At 46.2% G+C, this 19339-nt stretch overlaps 8 protein-coding genes across 8 annotated transcripts; 2 read left to right on the plus strand and 6 right to left on the minus strand.

Annotated features, from left to right (window-relative positions):
- Positions 1-145: 145 nt before the first annotated feature.
- On the minus strand, positions 146-1898 carry BKA55DRAFT_681331 (S-adenosyl-L-methionine-dependent methyltransferase; the record flags this gene model as incomplete). The annotated part of the gene is made up of 3 exons (XM_046198247.1): positions 1639-1898; positions 1341-1576; positions 146-1033 (listed from the first exon to the last, which is right to left on the minus strand). The coding sequence occupies exons 2-3, from the start codon at positions 1521-1523 to the stop codon at positions 146-148; spliced, it is 1071 nt and encodes a 356-aa protein (XP_046041746.1). The 5' UTR covers positions 1524-1576; positions 1639-1898.
- A 552-nt stretch (positions 1899-2450) lies between these two features.
- BKA55DRAFT_599777 (uncharacterized protein) lies at positions 2451-2945 on the plus strand (the record flags this gene model as incomplete). The annotated part of the gene is made up of 3 exons (XM_046196440.1): positions 2451-2627; positions 2658-2755; positions 2819-2945. The coding sequence occupies 3 exons, from the start codon at positions 2451-2453 to the stop codon at positions 2943-2945; spliced, it is 402 nt and encodes a 133-aa protein (XP_046041747.1).
- Positions 2946-3169: 224 nt separating this feature from the next.
- BKA55DRAFT_546526 (kinase-like domain-containing protein) lies at positions 3170-5794 on the minus strand (the record flags this gene model as incomplete). The annotated part of the gene is made up of 4 exons (XM_046190927.1): positions 3170-3967; positions 4016-4759; positions 4830-5717; positions 5786-5794. 4 exons carry the CDS (start codon positions 5792-5794, stop codon positions 3170-3172), a joined length of 2439 nt encoding a protein of 812 aa, XP_046041748.1.
- Positions 5795-6957: 1163 nt separating this feature from the next.
- BKA55DRAFT_697808 (uncharacterized protein) lies at positions 6958-7241 on the plus strand (the record flags this gene model as incomplete). The annotated part of the gene is made up of 3 exons (XM_046200441.1): positions 6958-7071; positions 7124-7175; positions 7228-7241. The coding sequence occupies 3 exons, from the start codon at positions 6958-6960 to the stop codon at positions 7239-7241; spliced, it is 180 nt and encodes a 59-aa protein (XP_046041749.1).
- Positions 7242-7610: 369 nt separating this feature from the next.
- BKA55DRAFT_697809 (uncharacterized protein) lies at positions 7611-9559 on the minus strand (the record flags this gene model as incomplete). Its single annotated transcript, XM_046200442.1, has 8 exons — positions 7611-7850; positions 7900-8010; positions 8059-8858; positions 8912-9037; positions 9092-9201; positions 9255-9298; positions 9345-9401; positions 9452-9559. 8 exons carry the CDS (start codon positions 9557-9559, stop codon positions 7611-7613), a joined length of 1596 nt encoding a protein of 531 aa, XP_046041750.1.
- A 2343-nt stretch (positions 9560-11902) lies between these two features.
- On the minus strand, positions 11903-13915 carry BKA55DRAFT_697811 (kinase-like domain-containing protein; the record flags this gene model as incomplete). Its single annotated transcript, XM_046200443.1, has 3 exons — positions 11903-12280; positions 12329-13075; positions 13139-13915. The coding sequence occupies 3 exons, from the start codon at positions 13913-13915 to the stop codon at positions 11903-11905; spliced, it is 1902 nt and encodes a 633-aa protein (XP_046041751.1).
- A 1590-nt stretch (positions 13916-15505) lies between these two features.
- BKA55DRAFT_656563 (P-loop containing nucleoside triphosphate hydrolase protein) lies at positions 15506-17306 on the minus strand. The gene is made up of 9 exons (XM_046197456.1): positions 17033-17306; positions 16814-16974; positions 16694-16755; positions 16605-16640; positions 16450-16556; positions 16031-16394; positions 15775-15980; positions 15683-15719; positions 15506-15623 (listed from the first exon to the last, which is right to left on the minus strand). Exons 1-9 carry the CDS (start codon positions 17243-17245, stop codon positions 15604-15606), a joined length of 1206 nt encoding a protein of 401 aa, XP_046041752.1. The 5' UTR covers positions 17246-17306; the 3' UTR covers positions 15506-15603.
- Positions 17307-17957: 651 nt separating this feature from the next.
- On the minus strand, positions 17958-18846 carry BKA55DRAFT_546530 (uncharacterized protein; the record flags this gene model as incomplete). Its single annotated transcript, XM_046190928.1, has 3 exons — positions 17958-18581; positions 18630-18704; positions 18754-18846. The coding sequence occupies 3 exons, from the start codon at positions 18844-18846 to the stop codon at positions 17958-17960; spliced, it is 792 nt and encodes a 263-aa protein (XP_046041753.1).
- Between the last annotated feature and the right edge of the window lie 493 nt (positions 18847-19339).

Genomic DNA, 19339 nt, shown 5'->3' on the forward strand with positions numbered 1-19339 from the left:
CCCGATCTGGGCCTCATGTTTGCCTTAACAATGGAAATCAGACCTCACGACGGTGTTGTTGGGGACGAACTCTTGAGCTGACAAGCGAACTAGTACTTTGAGTTGTTCTATCCTCACTATAGCCCTTTATACTCGAAATCTTCCTTTAATCTGTTTCAACCAATGTTGCTGCCCAGACATCCATTGTCCGCACCTTTTTACCGTCGAGCCCTTCAACAGCTCTTATAACAGCCTCTCTACCACTCCTAACAACAACCTTAATCTTGCTATCCGCAACGTATTCTTCAACGCCAGTAAGAAAACTCGCACTTTTCACATCTCCAACTTCCCAGCCTCCATCTTGCAGTCCCTCATGCGGCACGATTTCCGTCTCTCGTTCAACTTTCCAGCCAGCATCGCCAGCAATATTCTTGATATCAGGTGGGCTCAGCAGACAGCGGATATTCGCTTCGCTCTCTGGCGTTTGTGCCTCAAGTGTAGCCCGCGTCAAAGCAGCAAGAACGTGAGGGACAGCGGCTGGCTCAGATGCCTTCATGGCGTACTCAGCGATGCAGATTCTGTTCACCCGTCCCTTCAACGCTCGGAGCATACGTGCAAGGGTTTCAGGTGCATCGAGGTACCATAAACAGTGCACAAAGACTGCATAGTCCCACGCCTTGTCTCCGGTCTTTTGCAGAAAATCCTCGAGCTGATTCTGCCAGAATTTTACACGACCGCTCAAAGGGCCTTTGGCGATATGTTCTTGTGCTTGGCCGAGGGTGTATGGTGCACCGTAATCAAGAGGTGCGGGGTCGATGGCGTCAACATGGCCATCTTCCCCAATGACATGACCCAAGACAACGGTGCATGTGCCTTGACCGCACCCAATCTCGAGAATATTAGATGAAGGTGGAATATGGAAGAAATTGAGGAGTTCAAGACGATGAGTTGTTTGATCAATCTCAATTTGTAAAGAGTCTGGCGTTGACAGCGAATGGGCTGCTATTGAAGGGGCGAGTGACAAGGGCAAGGGCGGTATGTCTTGCAACTGTGTCTGAGAAGACATTTCAGTAGTGAAGTGCTAATAATGGAAGTTCTAAAAGGGCTGTGTTGCTATTTCGATGTTCGGAACATTTGGTGTCAATAACATCAGGCTGTATCAACCCACGTTATTTATAAGAAATTGACAATCTTACTTGTGACTCATCCTTTGTCACTCGTCTCGACCTCCTTCCTATCCAGGCAATTATCAAAAGTCCCCCCAGTATGTTATCTAAGATCCAAGGCATTGAAGCAGGAACCCACAGAAAGCTTACTCAAACAACGGTAACATTATTTCCAATGGCGAAATAGCTACTTACGCTATAAAGTTGGATCCTGCTGCTTATGCCATGTCCTTGCATGCCTTTCAACGTTGGTTCTCCGCGCCGTCCCATCGCGAGCCATTTAGTACGTTCATCCCGGAAAGCTACAATACCATCAAGTAAAGCCATGATGTTCATTGACGTGGCGGGTACAATCCTTCCCAAGTACCAAACTTGCATTGCAACCAGTCTTGGTGCATTTGAATAGTCTTGTGTGAGTCTTGAGATGAGCACTGTTCGTATGTCTTAGCGTTAGTACTATCATAGGTATCAGAGACTGAGGACTCAGGTATACAGCTTTTTGGTAACAAGAACAGCTGGACACTCGTGCAATTTTGAGCGCCTGTAGAAGACACGCCACCCTGACTCTTGTCATTTTCGTGAGAGTTGTGACTCTCAACAACATAGTCTAGCCGTGAATCTTCTTCAACTTGTGGGCGCTGTCCAGCAGGCTGAGTAGTAGTACTTGAATACCCCCAATCATAGGGAGGCAAAGGACCCGCGTTTCCGGATCGAGTCCAGCTGGAGTCAATGAAATGGGGACCTCGATGTTCGTGATAGCGTTGGTGAAATGACCTCTCTAGTTCCGGTGGCCCTAACTAGCCTTGACTACAAATAAAAGACCCCTTGGGGACTTGGTGATGTGCTAGCCTACTGAGGAAAGACAGTAGAGGAAGAGAGAACTCAACGGCTGAAGAATTTGCAAAGGAATCTAGACAGTTGGCGACAGAAGTGGATGCAACGAGTGGCTGCGGAAGTACCACCAGGGTCAACCGTGAAGAAGGAAGAGAAAGGTTCAACTATCCGCACACCAAAATAGCTTTATGTAAACCATTTCAGTTTAGACGAGTGCGGCCAATCGCATGTGGCGGATGAATTTAGGATGGCCGATTGGCCAAACTGCCGGCTAGGCCTCAGAATCTGCGAGATGATGATAGTGGCATCCGACCAGCTAGGCCAATCACATACTGGTAGTGAATTGGCAGTTGGCTAACCATCAAAGGACAGCCAGCTTGACAAGAAGACATAAATATTCAGCACTTGCTATGATTCTTCTTCGGTGATTCTTCGTCCTTTCATCACTCTATCTTATTACATACATCCAGAATGTCTACACTTTTCCGCTGTGATACCATTGAGCCTTATCGCTCTCAGTATCTCTCCCATCAGTCTAAGTTCAACAGCTTCATGTCATGGGGGTCTTCTCCCAAGGAATCTACTCTCGATACCGGTGATATCCAGCATGACCTCTCCCAGCTCGACCCATCTTATGCGGTTCAGCTTGTTAGATAAGTCAACTTTGGCCCACTCGAGTCTAAACGGTACTTCATCCCTCAAGACTCGTCCGAAGGGCAATACATCGAAGAGTCTGAACAATACTTGATCCAGGCCAACTTCAAGAAGGCCAATACGTAAGTGAATACTTCTAGACTATGTCATGACAGCCAAGTCGATGATACTAAGAGTCCTTCCAGCTATAAGAACTACAAGTGCCGTGGCCACAACAATTTTCTTGAAGTAAACATTTATCAGAAAGACCCTGTCAACAAACATCACTGGGGTGCTGACATCGCCTGGCCTGCTGGCTCAACCGATCTTTGAGAGGCTTTCAACCTATGTTCTTTGTCGATGCGATACCAAGATTGATCTCCGTTGCTATCTAGAGTTACATGTTGCTCAATAAGTAATTAATAATAGAGTTCTTGTTGGCTGACCTGCTGTGCACTCATCAACCATGATGTGACCTCTTCCAGTCTGTGTACACTTATCTTTGTATTTCTGCTGCTGATGCCTGTTTATACAACTCTGAGTACATATGTGGAATTCTATCTATAGCAGCAAATAATAGCCATAGTTTTCATTCTCCACCTCTTAAACCGTCCCAACGGGCTCTTCACTAAACCTTCCTCCTGGGGTTGGCCCAAATTGGGCTCGATGTTTGACCCGCTCTGGGAGCTTGTTTCATCCGACTGCTTTTTAGGTACGTCATGTGTTTGCGCACCTTGAGCTTCTTCCTTCCCTTGCAATGTGTCAACATCTGTAACGTTATTGCCAATTGGGGTTCTTGTCGTGTTGGAATCTCGCGTCTGTGTATCTTGCTGATGAATATTCGGACCATAAATGTGCGCGTTTGTGTCAACTATTGGCTTGTCTAAACTCGGGGTAGCGGCTGGGGACAGAACGTCATGGACTTCGTTATTCGATACTGATTCTTCCACTTGAGAATTTGACTCCTCGACCAAAGTCTCTTCTGGAATGTATGGACTCCTTGATAATGCCGGAGATCCTGGTCTAGATCGCGGAGTCAGAGACCCGGAACCTAGCCGCGTGGCGAATTGCGGCGGTATATCCTCGCCCAATGATCTTGGCCTAGGTCGAGGCAGTTCCACTGGCCCTAAAAGTGAAATCTCTGTATTTCTCCTCGCAGGTGGTGCCTTGATCCTTTTCAGACAGTACTCAGGATATCGACAGCAGTCATCGAAGAACTTCTTCAGTTCTTCATAGGCATCACAACATCTGTTTCGTGCATCAGGATGCATTCGAAGGAGTTTTGTTTGTATAAGCTGCACAAGCTCTAGTGTAAAATCTGAACAGTTCGGATGCTCATATAGGCTTTGGACCTCCTAGCTTAAGTTAGTAATGCTCATAATCAAAAGGCGAGGATGCCATACCTCCGCAACAGACATCTTCGCGTTCGCGCTTATCGTGGTCTTCGTCTGCTTGCAATTGAAGAAAATGTCCTCTCCTACCATTGAGTTCCGGTCCTCATTCTTCCGAGATCTGGAAAAGTTCTCGACTTCATCCCAGCCTTTGAGATACCATGTAACGAACTCGAGAAGGACACATGCGAGCGACCAGATATCATAACTCTGAGAAACCTCATTGTGAACATCGTACTCCGGTGCTCTGTAAGTTGGAGACCCCCCGACTCCTTCTGTGTTGATCCGGGATTTTGAGTTCGTTCCATGGAATCTTGCAAGGCCGAAGTCAGATATCTTCAGCGTACCCAGGCTGTAACCTTCCTTGGAACTGTTGAAGTCTCTGAACCATAGGATGTTTTCTGGTTTGAGATCTCCATGTCGGCCATGCCTTTTTGGCTCGTCTGATTCATGGTCGGTATCCTGATGAATCATCTTGAGGCCTTCAACGATTCCTAGGCATTGTCTTGCGAACCAAATTGCCGTACCATGATCTTTTTTCCTTGCGAGTGGAGACTTGTGCTCTTTCCACAAGTCCATCAGGTTTCCGTCGGCACATGGAAACACCAGGTGATAGGTTGATCCTAACGAGAAGGTCCAAAGTAGCCTGATTAAGTGAGGATGCTCTTTGTCTGCAAATCGGCTAAGGGCTGACACCTCTTGTTCAAACATTGACTTTGTCGAAGTCTCCAATCTCTTAATGGCGAATACTGTTTTCTGTATTTGACTGTCTTTAGTAAGAGATGAAACAGCCAGTAATTGAACTTAGAAAGGAAGAACTACTTACTGAGCCCTTTGGATCGATATGACCATGATGGATCTCCACTTTGTCTACAAAGCTGAAGCCGCCTCTGCCAACCCCCTTACGAGTCAAATATGGAGTGATCGCCTTTTGTGCCAAAGAGTAATGTGTTGGTTCGCGAATGCCTTCCCTGCTGAGGCTGAAAACAGGAACGTGTATCCTCCACTGTTGGTCTTCGAAGGACTCTGCCTGGTAATCCCTCCATTCACTGAAGAGCAAGATCGGCCGAGGATCCCTTTCAAAGTCACTTGTTTTCATTACCCACCGCCGTCGATCGCCACTCTGTGGTTTTGTTTCTCGGACATAGCGGAAAGGCAGATCATAATCACAAATGTCCTCCTTGATAAAGCGTTCAATAGTCGAGACTCGATCTATAAGTGACAATATCACCAATATCACCTTCCGAGATCTGAGATATGGTTGCACGTTTTGGTTGGAAGTTGAAGGACTCAAGATCTCTTGCACAATGACATTTAGTCGTTCTTTCGGGAACTTTCCCTCTTCTTCAAGAGTTCGCTTAATTGTCTCTTCGGTGAGAATCTCATCTAAACGGTCTCTCGGTAAAAATGACTCGAGGTTTTCATCGTGGAGCTCAAGTAACTCCTCTCTGATCAAATTTCCCAAAGTATTCTCACGAAAATTTGCGGAATCACTTTTGTCTCCGTTCGGTTCCTCAGAAATGGCATGCGGAATGGAGGGTTGCGTGTCAGCTGACGTTGGTGAACTTGGCCGAGTATTTTCCACGGTAGTACCGGCATCGGCAGGCTCGTACGTGTCGTCGCTAAAAGTTACCGACTTGCGCCTTGGTGAGACGTGACTCGTTGGAGAGACATGATCAGATGCTGGCGAGTGGAGTGATAATGATTCGTGTGACTGTATCATGTGTGTCAGAGTCAGTCGCCTCGTAACCACTCACAGGGTCTCACAATGGATGCACATACTTCTTCCATTTTGGAAAGCCTCGTTAGTTAGTTATAACACCCTTTGCCAATCGTACCAGAAGGCTATTGTGTGATGGTTCACCTGATTTGTCTTCGAGCCTGATCTTGGACACACAAAGCTCTTTTATGGCGGTTCAAAGCCATCGAATTCCCAAACTCGGTTCATGAGGCTGAAAACGCCCGGTAGATGTGAAAAAGAGCCGGTGAGCCATTTGCTGCACAGTGCTTTGACCTTTCTCAGCCAATAAACTGTTGGTGTTGCCGAGTAAGAATGTAAGGGTGTTATGAACCTGCAGATTGCAACCGACATTTCAACCAAGTTCGAGTGGCAAAGCCACTCCGGCGATAGGCATTAGTAAACAATTGAGATACTGAGACAAATGACCAATGACAAGTACGGTCTGCATTTTCGATCAACTCAGGCCCTTATGAAATACGCGCTGTGGCTTCGCCACCATTGACGCCAGGCTTGCGATGAGCATTTCAAGCCCCTGGTAATTCTTTTGCTCTCAGTTGGTACGAGTCAAGACATGCAGGAAGGACAAGAGTTTTCAGCTTGCTGCAGGACTGTTGTCATCATCGTTCCGGTGCACCAGTCACAACGCTGGACTCGCAGCCTGATTCTTCTGTGCGCGCCCAAAGGGTATCACATCTCCGCCACCAACACACCGCCAGCCTACAAGTGCCCTCGTTTGTTCAAAAGCGAAGTATGAATAGAAAATGATGTGGGCATAAGCGCCGAATATGGCGGCAAAGCCGGAAATGCGAAAAGTGCGCACCAGCGCGGACCACCAAGGCGTCAGCTGAGGTATTTCTCTGCTTTTCGAGAGCCTGATTTTTCCAACAGTCCTTTTGCGTTACCTCTGGCTCAGCTGATTGCATCCGATGTTCTCGTGTGACCCTCTCCTCCAAAGACTGCTTCGCCACCAGTTACCGAAGCGAGGCTATTTATGATACAGGTGGGCGTAATCGTATTCAATCGACAGCCTACGGCTGCGCTGGACATTTCTGATTGATGGGCAAATTTCCAGAGCAGTGTCACCTACTTAACTATTTCTAGTGTGAAGTTGCCCCATCCAAGTAGGATGTGTGTTGTCCCTTCACATCTGCCCCGTTTCCCCTATCCACGTTTGTCCATCGGTTATCAGCCCTAAAATAGGCATCTGTTTCAAATGTCCTCAGAACTGTCAGTCCGAACCGAATTCCATACGCATCATGCGTCTCCCCGTCGGCTCGTTCAAGAGCTTAGAGATCTTCTTGGTCCTGGTGCTCAATTCACTGTCGATGTAAGACCTCAAACATTCTATAGATTTGATTCTTTGACTAATGAACTTTCAGATGCGACATAACATCTATGAGATCGAAACTGCTGAGCAGTTCAATGTGGTTAGTATAGCACCACAAAATATTCTTATGCTCCCAAAGAGCTAATTACTTCGTAGACGACTTTGTATGAGCGTTGTAAAAAGAGGAGCTTTGCCATCAGCCGCGGGAGTTAACATGGATGGTAGAGTAGACATGTCAAAGGATTAGATATATAGATGTGAACTTCATTAGAGTCAGAGATGTTGTATAGATTCTTGAAGTCGGTAAGAACACCTTTTCAGACCAAGGCTTTTTCTTGAGAACGTAAGTCATATCTTATCAGTGAAGTGAGTCCTGTGAAACTGAATATCTTGATCTCTAGGGAGTAGTGACTGAGACTACTCAGGCACTTTCGAAACCTTCCGCCTTATAGCCTGAAGCTTCTTACATATAGTTAGATTGATCCGGGAGCCTTAACTTATTGCATGCGTATCGTGATTGAAATCACTCAGGGCTCTACTTACTGCTGCCTTCGAGCCAGTAGTAGACCCAAGTGTCTCAAGTTTGAAGCGCCCCTTTGGCTTAATGATGACACCATGCTTCGATGTCTTTTATAGCGATAGACTCCAAGATACCACCACACTCCTACCGTAAGAGCTGTAAAGCCTGCTGCAAGGACGACGTAGATCCAGAAGGACTGAGAAACGACTACGGTCCCATCCATACCCTTCCATTCAAAGAACCCCATCGAGAATATGCTCTGGAATCACAGTCAGGCCCAGGAACTTAACTGGAGGAAGATGACTTACTGCAAAGAATGTCCCTGGTAAGAATATCATGGTAACGAGGGCGATAGAGCGCATATGCCGAGAGTCTTGGCTCGTCGCTAGTGCTATTTCCACGTTCGTTTCCCCTTGAGCCTACGTTTGGTCAGCAATACTCAGACTGGACATGTGATTACGGCTTACCCATTGCGTCGCCATGACCATACCCTCAACCCCGGTTGTGCATTCCCGGATCTTCTCATTATAGTCTTTTATAATCTCCTGGAGTCTGCCTCGAATCTTTGCGCCGGTACGTCTCATATGCGATTTTGAAAGCATCAAAGTCTCAGACTTGGGCTTCGGATAGCTGTATGCTTGTGGCACTTCGTAAATGACTTGTGAAATATTGGTGCCCTTTGTATGAGCATCTGGCGAGATATCTGCTAGAGACAGGTCGCTGTTCGAGCCACTCGAATACGAGTCAAAATCTGAAAAACTGCCTTCGTCTTCGCCCAAATCCCCAGTATACTCATTCCTATACTGAAACCGCATGTTCTTTTCTTGGGGTATTGTGCGGTTCAGGAGGTTTATATGCTTGTATAGTGCTTCCAAACAGGTGTTCCAACTTATCAGCTGATTGCGGAGGTATAGCATATCCAGCCACGCCGATCTCTTTGCCTCTTTGCGAGCTGTCTTTTCCGCCTCGGCTACACCCTGCAGAGACTCGGGATCTTCATCAAGCTCCTGAATTCGTGCTTCAAGTTCATCAAGAGTGTCTTCAACGATAGGCAAATGGCGTTTTCGCTCGATCTCAACTATAATACTCGGCACTAAAAGAGGGTGGGAAATCTCGTAGGTAGCCGCGGTGAGACGTGTCAACACTTCTGCTTCGACTGATAGAGTGCAGCCAAACATGATGGCGAACGTTAAGCCGCAATGCGGGAAGTGTGTCGCTGATACTGCAAGATCCTGATCCCAGGCGTTTGAGGTTCGGATGTTATACACTGGAGCACTATGAGAAAAGGTCTGAGTTCACTTTTACAAAGAGGCAACATACCATTAGCAGGTGACTCTCCCATCTCCAACGATGCAGCTGAAAATTCAGAGACATCTGCGCGGCTCACGATTCGAATAATTGAATCGTGAATATAAAACTTCCTCGCAATTTCCGTAAAAGTTCGATCTCAGAAGGGTAGTTTCCGTAGGTTTCGCTTTCCACCAGTCCCTCGTAATGCACCCGCCGATGCTGGTTCGACGGTTGTTGCTTTGTTAATCGATTTAATCCATTCATCTGACTCGACCCTCTTGACTGGATCAATCTTTGGTTCGCCGCTTCGCCTTGCTAGACTGAAAAGAAGTGTCAGATTCAATAACCAAAACATACAAGAAAAGGACCGTACATTAGAACTAGCCCTGAATGCTTCCCATCAAGCCTTGGATATTCCTAAAAATATGTAAGCTAAGTTGCCGGGGCCCTGATGAGAACTCACAGTCTCAAACCAGTTTTTCCAGTCGCAGTCATTTGATAGTGTCCATATCAGTTGTTTCTAGCTTCAATATCAGTGATGTGTAGTAGTTTCCAATATGGAACACGAACAGCTGTATCCGAAGATATCCATACCACAGTGGTTGGTCTCTCCTCATATCGGAATACATTGCTGATTCCATTTTCACAGCATATCGCATTTTCATTGGCCCAATCCATTTCGTCTGACTGAAGAATACAGATAATTATCTCAACTATAGAGATGTTGGTAACGGAGGCAAGGGCAGTAGATATGCAGCTGCTTAGTGGGTATTAGGGGGCTGTGTTGTTACAGTGGGCGTGCAAAAGTTCCGACACATTCCGGATCCACCCCAACTACCTCGATCTCATACTGCCATTTCGGATTGCAATTGCATGGGCAATAATTCTTCAATTTAGATAATATATATATCAATCTGTAGAGACTTAAAAGGAGATTCCAGAAATATAGTTTAATACTTGGTATAATAGCCATTTGCGTTGTAACAGGCGTTCAACCGGTCGGGCATCGATTTTATCACGTTTTTGACCACTTCATCTTCGACCTCCGACCAAAGCTCCTCTGCAGCTTCAATCAGCCGGGCCAAAGCTGCTGCAGACTTTGGATAAGCAGCAATTTCAGGATATCTATCGCATATCCTCTTCTTCAGGACTTTCCATAGATTTTCAATGGGGTTGAGATCAGGGCTGTATGGCGGCCAGTCAGCAAGAAAGACTCCTGTTCTTCTTGCCCAGGGCAGCAGCCAATTCTGAACTTTCCGGCATTTATATGTACGGGCGTTGTCGTGCTGAAAAGTCTCTCCTTCCTCGACCAGTCCGGGAAGATAAGACTGTAAACAGGATAGAATAATCCTTCCTGTTACGCCTCCCCTCTCAGACTCAGGATCGCCGGCAAGAGGGACGATCCTAGACGGCTTATCATAGTGAATTGCACCAAAGAACATCTGAGAATGTCTGGCAGGCCGTCTACAGGGCTGCACCTTATCTTGATGGAGTCTCTCACCCTGTGGTGTTGTCAAAAGAAGCTTCTGAAATAGAAGGGGCTAGACTTACAGCAGAGTAAAATGACCACTTGGTATAGTCACCGTCTGTACGGTCGATAGAGACCTCATCAGAAAACCACCAGCTATACCAAAAAGACTCATCTTCATGACGATATTTTTCACAGAAAGCTTTTCTCAATTGAGCACTTTCTTCGCTGAGAAACGGGCGTCGAAGTGCAAGCTTGTGTTGTATCTTCTGATTGATAAGCCAGCGACGAATTGTGCTTCTTTTGCAGTTCAAACAGGTGCAATCAATTATTTCTTGGTATGAGATAAAAGCGTTTCTTCCAATGAGTATTTTGATATGATTTTTATCTATATCTGATAGTCGTGATGGCCTTCCAGAGCGAGGTAAATCTTTTGCTGATTGTTGGTGACGGTACCGTCGAATGACTCCATAGATCGCGTGCCGACTTAGCCCCTCACTGTCTGCGATATCCTGCACGCGAACACCTGATTCGTACATCGTCACAAACCTCGTTCTTTTGCAAGGAGAATGATGTGTTTTTTGCCGTATTCGAGGCATCTTTTCCTATAGAAATAACGCGATGAAGTTGTGGTGTTGATGTTGATGTTTAATTGAAAGCGGGGTCCGGACCTCGGATGTGTCGGAACTTTTGCACGGGACTGTAATCAGTGTAATTTGGGAGGCGAAGTGGCGGGCGCTGTGTCTCACATTTCCCATTCTCAGAGCTTTAACTGAGATATGATACCATACGCCTGCTTATTGCCTGCGGGGCAACTGGGCTATGCTGATGGATATTGACATACGCAAGGTGACACAGACCAGGCAATAATTCTCGTCAAGCCAATGAAAATGTAACCATAGCGAGTGAGGCCAATTGCGCATGACAGACCTTTTTCTTTTTTTCAATGTCTCCATGTTTACACATAAGAACACAAGACCTCGTGATTTACATGTACACTTGGCAACCTCGGTCATAAATCCTCTAATTGACAATATCGCATCTGTTATTCATATCGTCACAATGGCAATTGCGATTGTTCGCGCAACCTACACAGATCAGGATGCATTAGAGCGGTTTTTTGCCAACATTTTTGGTCGAGGAGGCGCGACTGTCCTTGTAAGACACAGCGCTCCCTTTGCATGAGTGCGCCTTATCACTTCGCCTTTACTGACCATCCAGTGGAAGCGAGGCAGATTTCAATGTAACATTCCTAGAGAATTGACTGAGGTATGCCATATTCAGTTCAGAATTTTATTGTATTTAACATTGAACAAGGATGAAACCCAGAAAATGAAGCAAGTGGTGACGATGGTCGAACATTATTAACCGCTTTGTATCTCTCAAACGAGTGGAGTGTATGACGAAGGGCATGCATGGCATCCAGCGCACGATCAAGTAATACGTCAAATAACATCGTGGCAAAAACCCTCATAATAACAAATTTCCTACTCAACCCAATCTTTTCGGTCCAACCTCTTATCAAGCTCATGAGTCCCTATTACCGTCGCTAGTCACCTGTTATCAATATTCTCCAATTCTGCAGTTCGCAAAGACTTCCTGATTTTCCCCTCGTGAATTGGTAATTGCGACGGGAATTTTCTAATTAGTGCCTCTGCATTCTCGTTGGGGACTGCCTCAACAGCGATGTTGAGTTCCGACATTCGTTTGCGAGCAATCTCCAATTTCTCATCTCCCCATGGTCTTCCCTGTGTGTAGCCGGGTCTTGAGTTGCATTTCTGAGATAGCCTTTCGTATTCTTCCCGGAGCTTTCCAGATGGAGATCGTTTGATATCAGCCGACAGAACCACTAACATCTCTTGCTCAACAACGTCCAGTGCATCGTGCAAAAACTCGGAGCAGTTTGGATGCTGATGGAGCAGCAGAATCCACTGATAGAGTTAAAAGAGTTCTTCTCAGTTTGGAAAGATTTTTCTTACTTCGGTAACCTCGGGTTTAACCTGTGCCACATATGTCCCTTTCTTCTTGCCACTTTTGAGAGTAAAGAAGATGTCGTTGTTTGAGCCATTTATGAATATAGTCGTTCTCTTCTTGCTAAATTGTTCGACGTATTTACCTCCTCCTAAGAACCAAGTGATGAGTTCTAGATACAAGCATCCGAGTGTCCAGACGTCAAACGCTCTCGATATAGTACCTCCCTCAATGTCACACTCTGGTGGCCGATATCCTGGAACCGGGGGGACATTCTTGTTAGGAATATTTGAGCGACTCTTGTCACTGTTGAAGGCTGAAAGTCCGAAGTCAGAGATAACAAGAACCACGTCGTTTTGAGTCCCTGACCTCTTGAAACAGAGAATGTTGTCGCACTTGATGTCACCGTGTCTCCCATAGCGCTGTGTTACTCCCTGGTGCAGGTGCCTCGGGTTGTGAATAGTATCGAGGGCACCCATCAGTCCCACGAGTTGATTGGATATCCAAAGTGTTCCATTCTGTTGTTTTGGGGGCTCATTCTTTTCCAGATACTCGCTCAGGTCACAAGTCGCATTTGGAAAAATGAAGCTTTTTTCTTCATCGCAGCTGAAAGCACACAGAACGGTTACCAAGTGAGGATGAGTATGTCCGCTAAATCGCTTGAGCATTTCCCACTCTTCTTTGAATTTCGACTCAATGTCATGGCCCGTGATGTGAAGGGTTTTAATTGCAAACTTTGTGCAGTCCAAGTTGATCTTGTATTTTCTTTGGTCAGTTCCTCTTGACTAAAAAGTACTTGTCCTATAATCTTTACTCACACCTGTCAATAGCCGCTGATATGAGTGTGACGTTGGGTGGATGTCGACTCGAGTTACAGCTCCAAAGGCTCCCGCATTGTCTGAGTGCTCAATAGGGGGGCCGCTCAGCTCTTTCAGAGACCGGCGCCAGGGCCTTTGAGTGCCCTTGTCTAGCTGGAGTTCTTTCAAAGGCTCGCCCTCAGTTGAGCTGAAATATGGTGTGTTGATTCGCCATTGGTACGATTCAAAATATTCCTTGTCCGCGGTCCTCCAGCCGTTGAAGCACGCAAGGGGTACATCAGGCCCTTTAAGAGGATAGACGGTGTTGTTGTTCTCAATCCTGATAGGTAGCTTTTCGTCGTTGAATCCGGCCTTTACAAAATGGCCGAAATCCCCGCAGCGTTCTTGTAATACGAGGAGTGCGAAGACCTTAAGGAACGTTCCGAGTGGACTTCGGTCTGCTGAGGGGGCTATGCCTCGCGGATGGATTTTGTCAACGTAGCTGTCGACTTGGTGCTTCTTGAAGTTATGTTCAGGACGTTGTAGTTCAGCTCTGATCCGCTCCCTATTCAGAATGTGTCGCAGCAACTTGTCAGTCCAAAACTGGCCATTTATACCTTCTACGCTATATTCTCGCAGTTGTTTCCCCAGGTCATCAGACTTGTCTTCGATTGGTACGAGGCCATCACCGTCATACTTGTATTTCTCAGTCGACTTCTTCACTGGTGAACGATGTTCATCAGCCTCGACTTGGCTGACCATAATGACTGGCGGTCCGTCATTGCTACGGGGAAGCATTGCGAATAAGGACAGAACCACAGATGAATGTTTGATGAATGTTCAATGAATGGGGTGGTAATAGTCGGGCTTGGTCTAGTAATTCAGTGAAGAGTGGCCCTCTTATAACCCATTATGAGGCTCTTGTCAACGTGCAATACTAATTCAGAAAAAGGCAATAACGCCAGGCATATCTCCTTACGCCATGTTTTAAGCCAATATGCACGTCAAGAATATATTGGCAGGCCTCAATCACATCCTCCTCGATGATCTTGTGTAGCCGCATGTCAACTCTATGCGGCAACATAGAGCGCTCATTCGCCTTTGGTTTCCGTTGTGTGACAGTTTGTGAAATCTTGGGCCAATTATCTTCACCTTTTGACAGCCTACTTCGGATTGATTACCTGAATCGGAACCTTATCTGACCTCCTGGCGAGTGACCGCGCCAATAAGCAACGAGTAGGCCAGCATAAGCGACGGCATAACACTCAATGCTAAGAGCCTTGTGTAACGATACTTAAATATGTGACTGGGTACTCGTCTCGGGTCAAAGCCACCAGGTCCCGCCACTGTAGTACGTACAGACCATCAAACACAAATCACCTGAGCCCATCCCGCGCTTAGGGAGCAAGAAAGCTTTTGACCGGAAATCGGGGTCCAAAAATTGATTAGTCTAAAGGCCCATTTAGTCCTAACTAAACTTATCTAAGTATACACTAAATTTACCTAAATCTTTTTGTCAGTAATCGTTGCATTTCCTTGACCAAATATGCTGGTCAGAAGCTTTTCTAGGGCGTTTTGCTCGGTGTAAGTGGCACGAACAGTTTCAGTCACCATTGTAACGAGATGAACAAACGACAATGCGAGATCAGCAATCTTTGTTGTAATTTGTAGAGGGTGGCACGTTTGTAAGTGATTTGTGAGAAAAGAGGGTAGTACTGGGCAGCACTGAACTTAAATAATGCAAATGTCTTGGTTGTCACTGAATCTTGAAGCACTCTGTAGAGTTGACCGCGGTCTCCTAGTCACTGACTGTTATTTTTATGAATCACCGACGTCTATGAATACAAGAGTGATTCTGGGATATAATGTGGTGATTTAGAATTCATTGTGGTCTCTTGGTGACTGACTGGAATCATGATTCTCCACCGATGTCGATATTTACGTCAGTGACACTTGAAACTCATGCTGTAATTCACGTCGAAGAGATACCAAACGGCCAATCACGAAGTAAATACATCTTTGGTCGTGTCTATCTCTGGGCGTCTATTCTGTAAATAATATTGGCAAACCTGAACAGATTCAATCGCTGTTATCACAAGAGGAGCAAAAGATGATATAAAATAAATAATCTTGATAGAAATTTGTAACAGAGGGCTGCACTGGACCTCTTAGTGTAAAAGTCTTGGCCGTCACTGAACCCGAAGAGTGATTCAAAGCAATTTACCATGGCCTCTCAGTGACTGATGGTATTATTACTCACTGACCATCTGTCGCTATATCAGTGGCGCTGGACCATTCTGCCAGTGACGTTGGGGTCTTACGTTGCAATTTTCAGCGAAGAGATGTAAAACAGAGACTTGAGACATCCCATTACAAATTAAATGCATTCTGGGTATTCTTTAGGTGTCTAATCTATAAGTTATCATAGAAACTTGAATCCTTTGTAACTTCTAATTTCATGAACCTCCTCTACAGTTATAATAAACTTATTTCTTATTTGAAACGTCTAGTGAAGACAGTCAGCATACAACAGAAGACCGAGGCATTATGGGGGTTGTTGCTTACTGAACTGGAAGTGGATGATATCTCCATCTTGGACAACCTGCAGAGTGCAAGAGTGAGCTTTATGTGGTGTGAGTCGAGTTGCGTGCACTTACGTATGACTTTCCTTCTTGTCGGTACTTGCCAGCAGCTTTGATGGGACCCATAGACTTCTGTCCTTCGCAAAGATCATGGAAGTCTTGGTAAGCAACAACCTCAGCCTTGATGAAGCCTCTCTCGAAATCGCTGTGGATAGCACCAGCGGCTTGCGGTGCCAAGCACCCCCTGGGAATAGTCCAGCATCGGATCTCCTTCTCGCCAGCTACATCCAAGTCAGCGTTGATTTCACCATATCAGAAGATTTGAACAAACCTGTAAAGTAGTATTGCAGTCCAAGCTTTGTGAATCCTTCAGTGATAATCTTGTCCAACTTTGACTTAACCTTGATATCTTTCAGGAACTCAGCTTGAGCATCCGGATCATCCTTCAAGCTGTGAAGCTTCTCCTCAAACTCAATGGAGAAGGGAATGATATCACGAGGAGTACCGCCATGCTCAGTAACCCACTTGGCAATACCAGGAAGATACTTGCACTTCTGTCGGAGGTAGTCCTTCATTGTCAAGTTGACCAGGTAGATGACTGGCTTGGTGGTGATGAGCTGGATCTTCTCGTTGATGAGGGCGATCTCGGCAGGTGTCCAGCTTCCATCTCGAACTGGCTTATCGTTCTCCAGCATCTATTTCGTGTCAGCCTTCTTCTCATTCTCCAACTAAGGTTCTTTTTTCACTGACTTCTTTGATCTTGGTTGTTGTTTCAGTGAAGAGAGGGAGCATCTTGTACTTTCCACCGGCCTTCTTCACAATAAGCTCCTCGGCGACGATTTGCTTCGCGAGAATGTCTAATATTGGTGTTAGTTTTATTTAGTTACCGAAGAGAAAGTACATACCGAGGTCCTTTTTGCAAAGCTCGCTTTGAATGGTGTCTACATGAACCATTGGTCAGTTTAGTTGCCTCAAGATATTGTACTGAACTAACCAAGGTCCCGAACAGGGTCAATCGAATCGTCGACGTGCAAGACCTGATCGTTATCAAATGCTCTGTTAGTCGAGCCAAGTCAGCCTGGTTCCTCACCGCTCTGTTCGACAAAACCCCTACCTGACAATATGGAACATGCCGTCAACAGCCTGAATATGTGACAAGAAGGCATTTCCAAGACCTTCTCCCTGAGAAGCACCCTTGATCAGACCAGCAATGTCGGTGACCTGAAGATAAGCAGGGTACATTGAAGGAGGTTTCCAAAGATCACAAAGAAAGTCCTGAATTTCATCAATATCAGCCCGTCCCTCATAATTATTTCACAGAATCTCAACTCACATATCTCGCATCCGGAACAGCACATCTCGCCTCATTAGGCTCAATAGTACAAAAAGGATAATTCTCCGCCGCAGCGCTCTGCTCCGTCAAAAGATTGAACAAGCTCGACTTTCCAACATTAGGAAGGCCGACGCATCCCATCTTCAGGTTCTTGCGAACTCTGCCAAAGGCGACGACATTGTCAATAACGGGCTCAGCTTTCTTGGGAGGCATTTTTTTCGTCGATAGTTGCCAAGAATGTAGATGAGATGTTTTTGTTGGTGTTTTTGTTTTGAGAGGGTTCAAAGGATGGGATTGAGAGGCAGACTTTTCAGAAATGGCCTGATAGCCCACTTTAAAGACATGGGTGTAGAGTGTTCTGGCCAGTTAGTCGAAAGCCACGTTGATACACTGTAACCTCAAGAAAATACGAGAAAACGGTGAATATTCATATGCAGTGAGTCCATTTAACAGTGTCTATAGTATAGTAGTTATAATCTCTATATGGAGGCCCTAGTCTAATCTATACAAAACCTGATATAGTTCCATGACAGAAAAGGGCATTCGTGAGGGGTATCACGTGAAGGACCCTGAAAGATAGTGGAGGGGCGGAGACATCGTTAAAGAGCAGACTAAGCCTAACTCAGCTTCGGTTAGGAAGCGAGTCAACGTTGAAACATTGCCAGCACGGCCACGGCATGAGCCGCAAGCAAGCCACATATCAGAAGTCAAATCACCAACGGGTCTTAGAACGAAGTTGAACCGAACTCTCTAGTCTTATTATTCTAACTAGCACTCTAATTACCAGAATCCATGGGCCAGCCCATCACTTCCAGCACCCCATCACTCCAAGCCAAGGCATAATCTCCATCTCCTTTTCCCCAACCATTACATGCCTTGCTTATGCATATCCAAGTCTACAAGAGACTTTTTAAAGTGTATTGTCTTAGTTACAACCTGCAGCCTGAGCGTTTTGCTTGCCCTGAGCTCCCTGGTGGTGGCGAGCCTCGAGATCTCGCTTGCACTTGTTGTTGGCCTGGGCATTGGCAGCGTTGTTTCCAGCGCCAGCGGCGGCAACCTTGTTAGCGTTGTTGCCAGTAGCGGCGGCGGCGGCGTTGTTGCGGTTGGCACCGGCAGCTGCGGCCTTGTTGCCCTTTGCTTGACCTCCTTGGTGGTGTCGGGTTTCGAGGTCTCGCTTGTTGTTGCCATTGGCGTTGCCGTTGGCGTTGCCGTTGGCGTTACCGTTGGCATTACCGTTGTTAGCAGCAGCATTGTTGTTGTTGGCAGCGGCGTTATTGTTGTTGCAATCATTAGCAGCAGCCGCAGCAGCTCCGTTACCGTTGGCATTACCATTAGCATTGCCGTTAGCGTTGCCATTGGCATTGCCCTGGGCGTTGCCTCCCTGGTTGCCTTGGTGGTGACGAGCTACAAGTTCCTCATCTCGCTTGTTGTTGGCGTTGCATCCGTTGGCGTTGGCATTGGCGTTGGCGTTCTGACCCTGAGCCTGGTTATTGTTTTGGTTGCCCTGAGCCTGATTGTTCTGCTTGTTCTGAGCACCTTGGTGATGAGGCTGTTCTTGTTAAAGGGTGAGCTACTAGTAGATATGGATGCCACTAACCTCGCGTTTCTGAACGCTGCTGAAGATAGGGAGAGCAAGAGCGTGTCCTGGAAGAGCTCCAGCAGCCATTAAGGCCTTGAGACTCGTTAGCTTGAATACATCACGATGAGGTAATGGCACTTACAGCAACTTGGCCAAAGCTAGAGCGAGGAACTCGGCTGTCTTGGGAGAAGGCCTGAGCGGCGAGGACAGTGACGACAACGTTGGAGAAATACATCTTGACTGATAAAGTGATGAAAGTGTAGAAGTGGTTCTGACCGGCAGGTAAAATGAGAGTGATGTAGAATAAAGTAGGACTAGCCTTGAAAGTTGATGAGAAGAGAAGAACGTTTGCGTCAAGCAAAGCTAAGCTCAGATAGTTGAAGAAGGAAATGTGAGTTGGTTGAAGAGACTAAAATTCTAGCTGAAGATGCCAAGCTTCTTATACTTCTGATCTTGGTATGAAAACCTAACTTGAGATGATGACCCTCATTCCCCCAGATTCTTTGTGTCTTAGAATAGATCTCCTCTCTCGATCTCCAAGTTCAGAGAATCGTCAAACGCAAGCGCCAAGACAAGACCGATAGTGTTTGAAGATTCGTTGGACATGATGCCGAATTGCCGCTTTGTTGAGTCAACAACGGAATAACCGCCGTATACGAAAAAAGGTCTTCTCCTTGATACCCTCATCGGCCTCACACTAGATAGTTTTGGGACGAAAGTGTAGGGAC

Source organism: Fusarium redolens (assembly GCF_020744475.1).
Source record: "Fusarium redolens strain MPI-CAGE-AT-0023 chromosome Unknown BKA55scaffold_30, whole genome shotgun sequence".
In the NCBI taxonomy this organism is placed as follows: domain Eukaryota; kingdom Fungi; phylum Ascomycota; class Sordariomycetes; order Hypocreales; family Nectriaceae; genus Fusarium; species Fusarium redolens.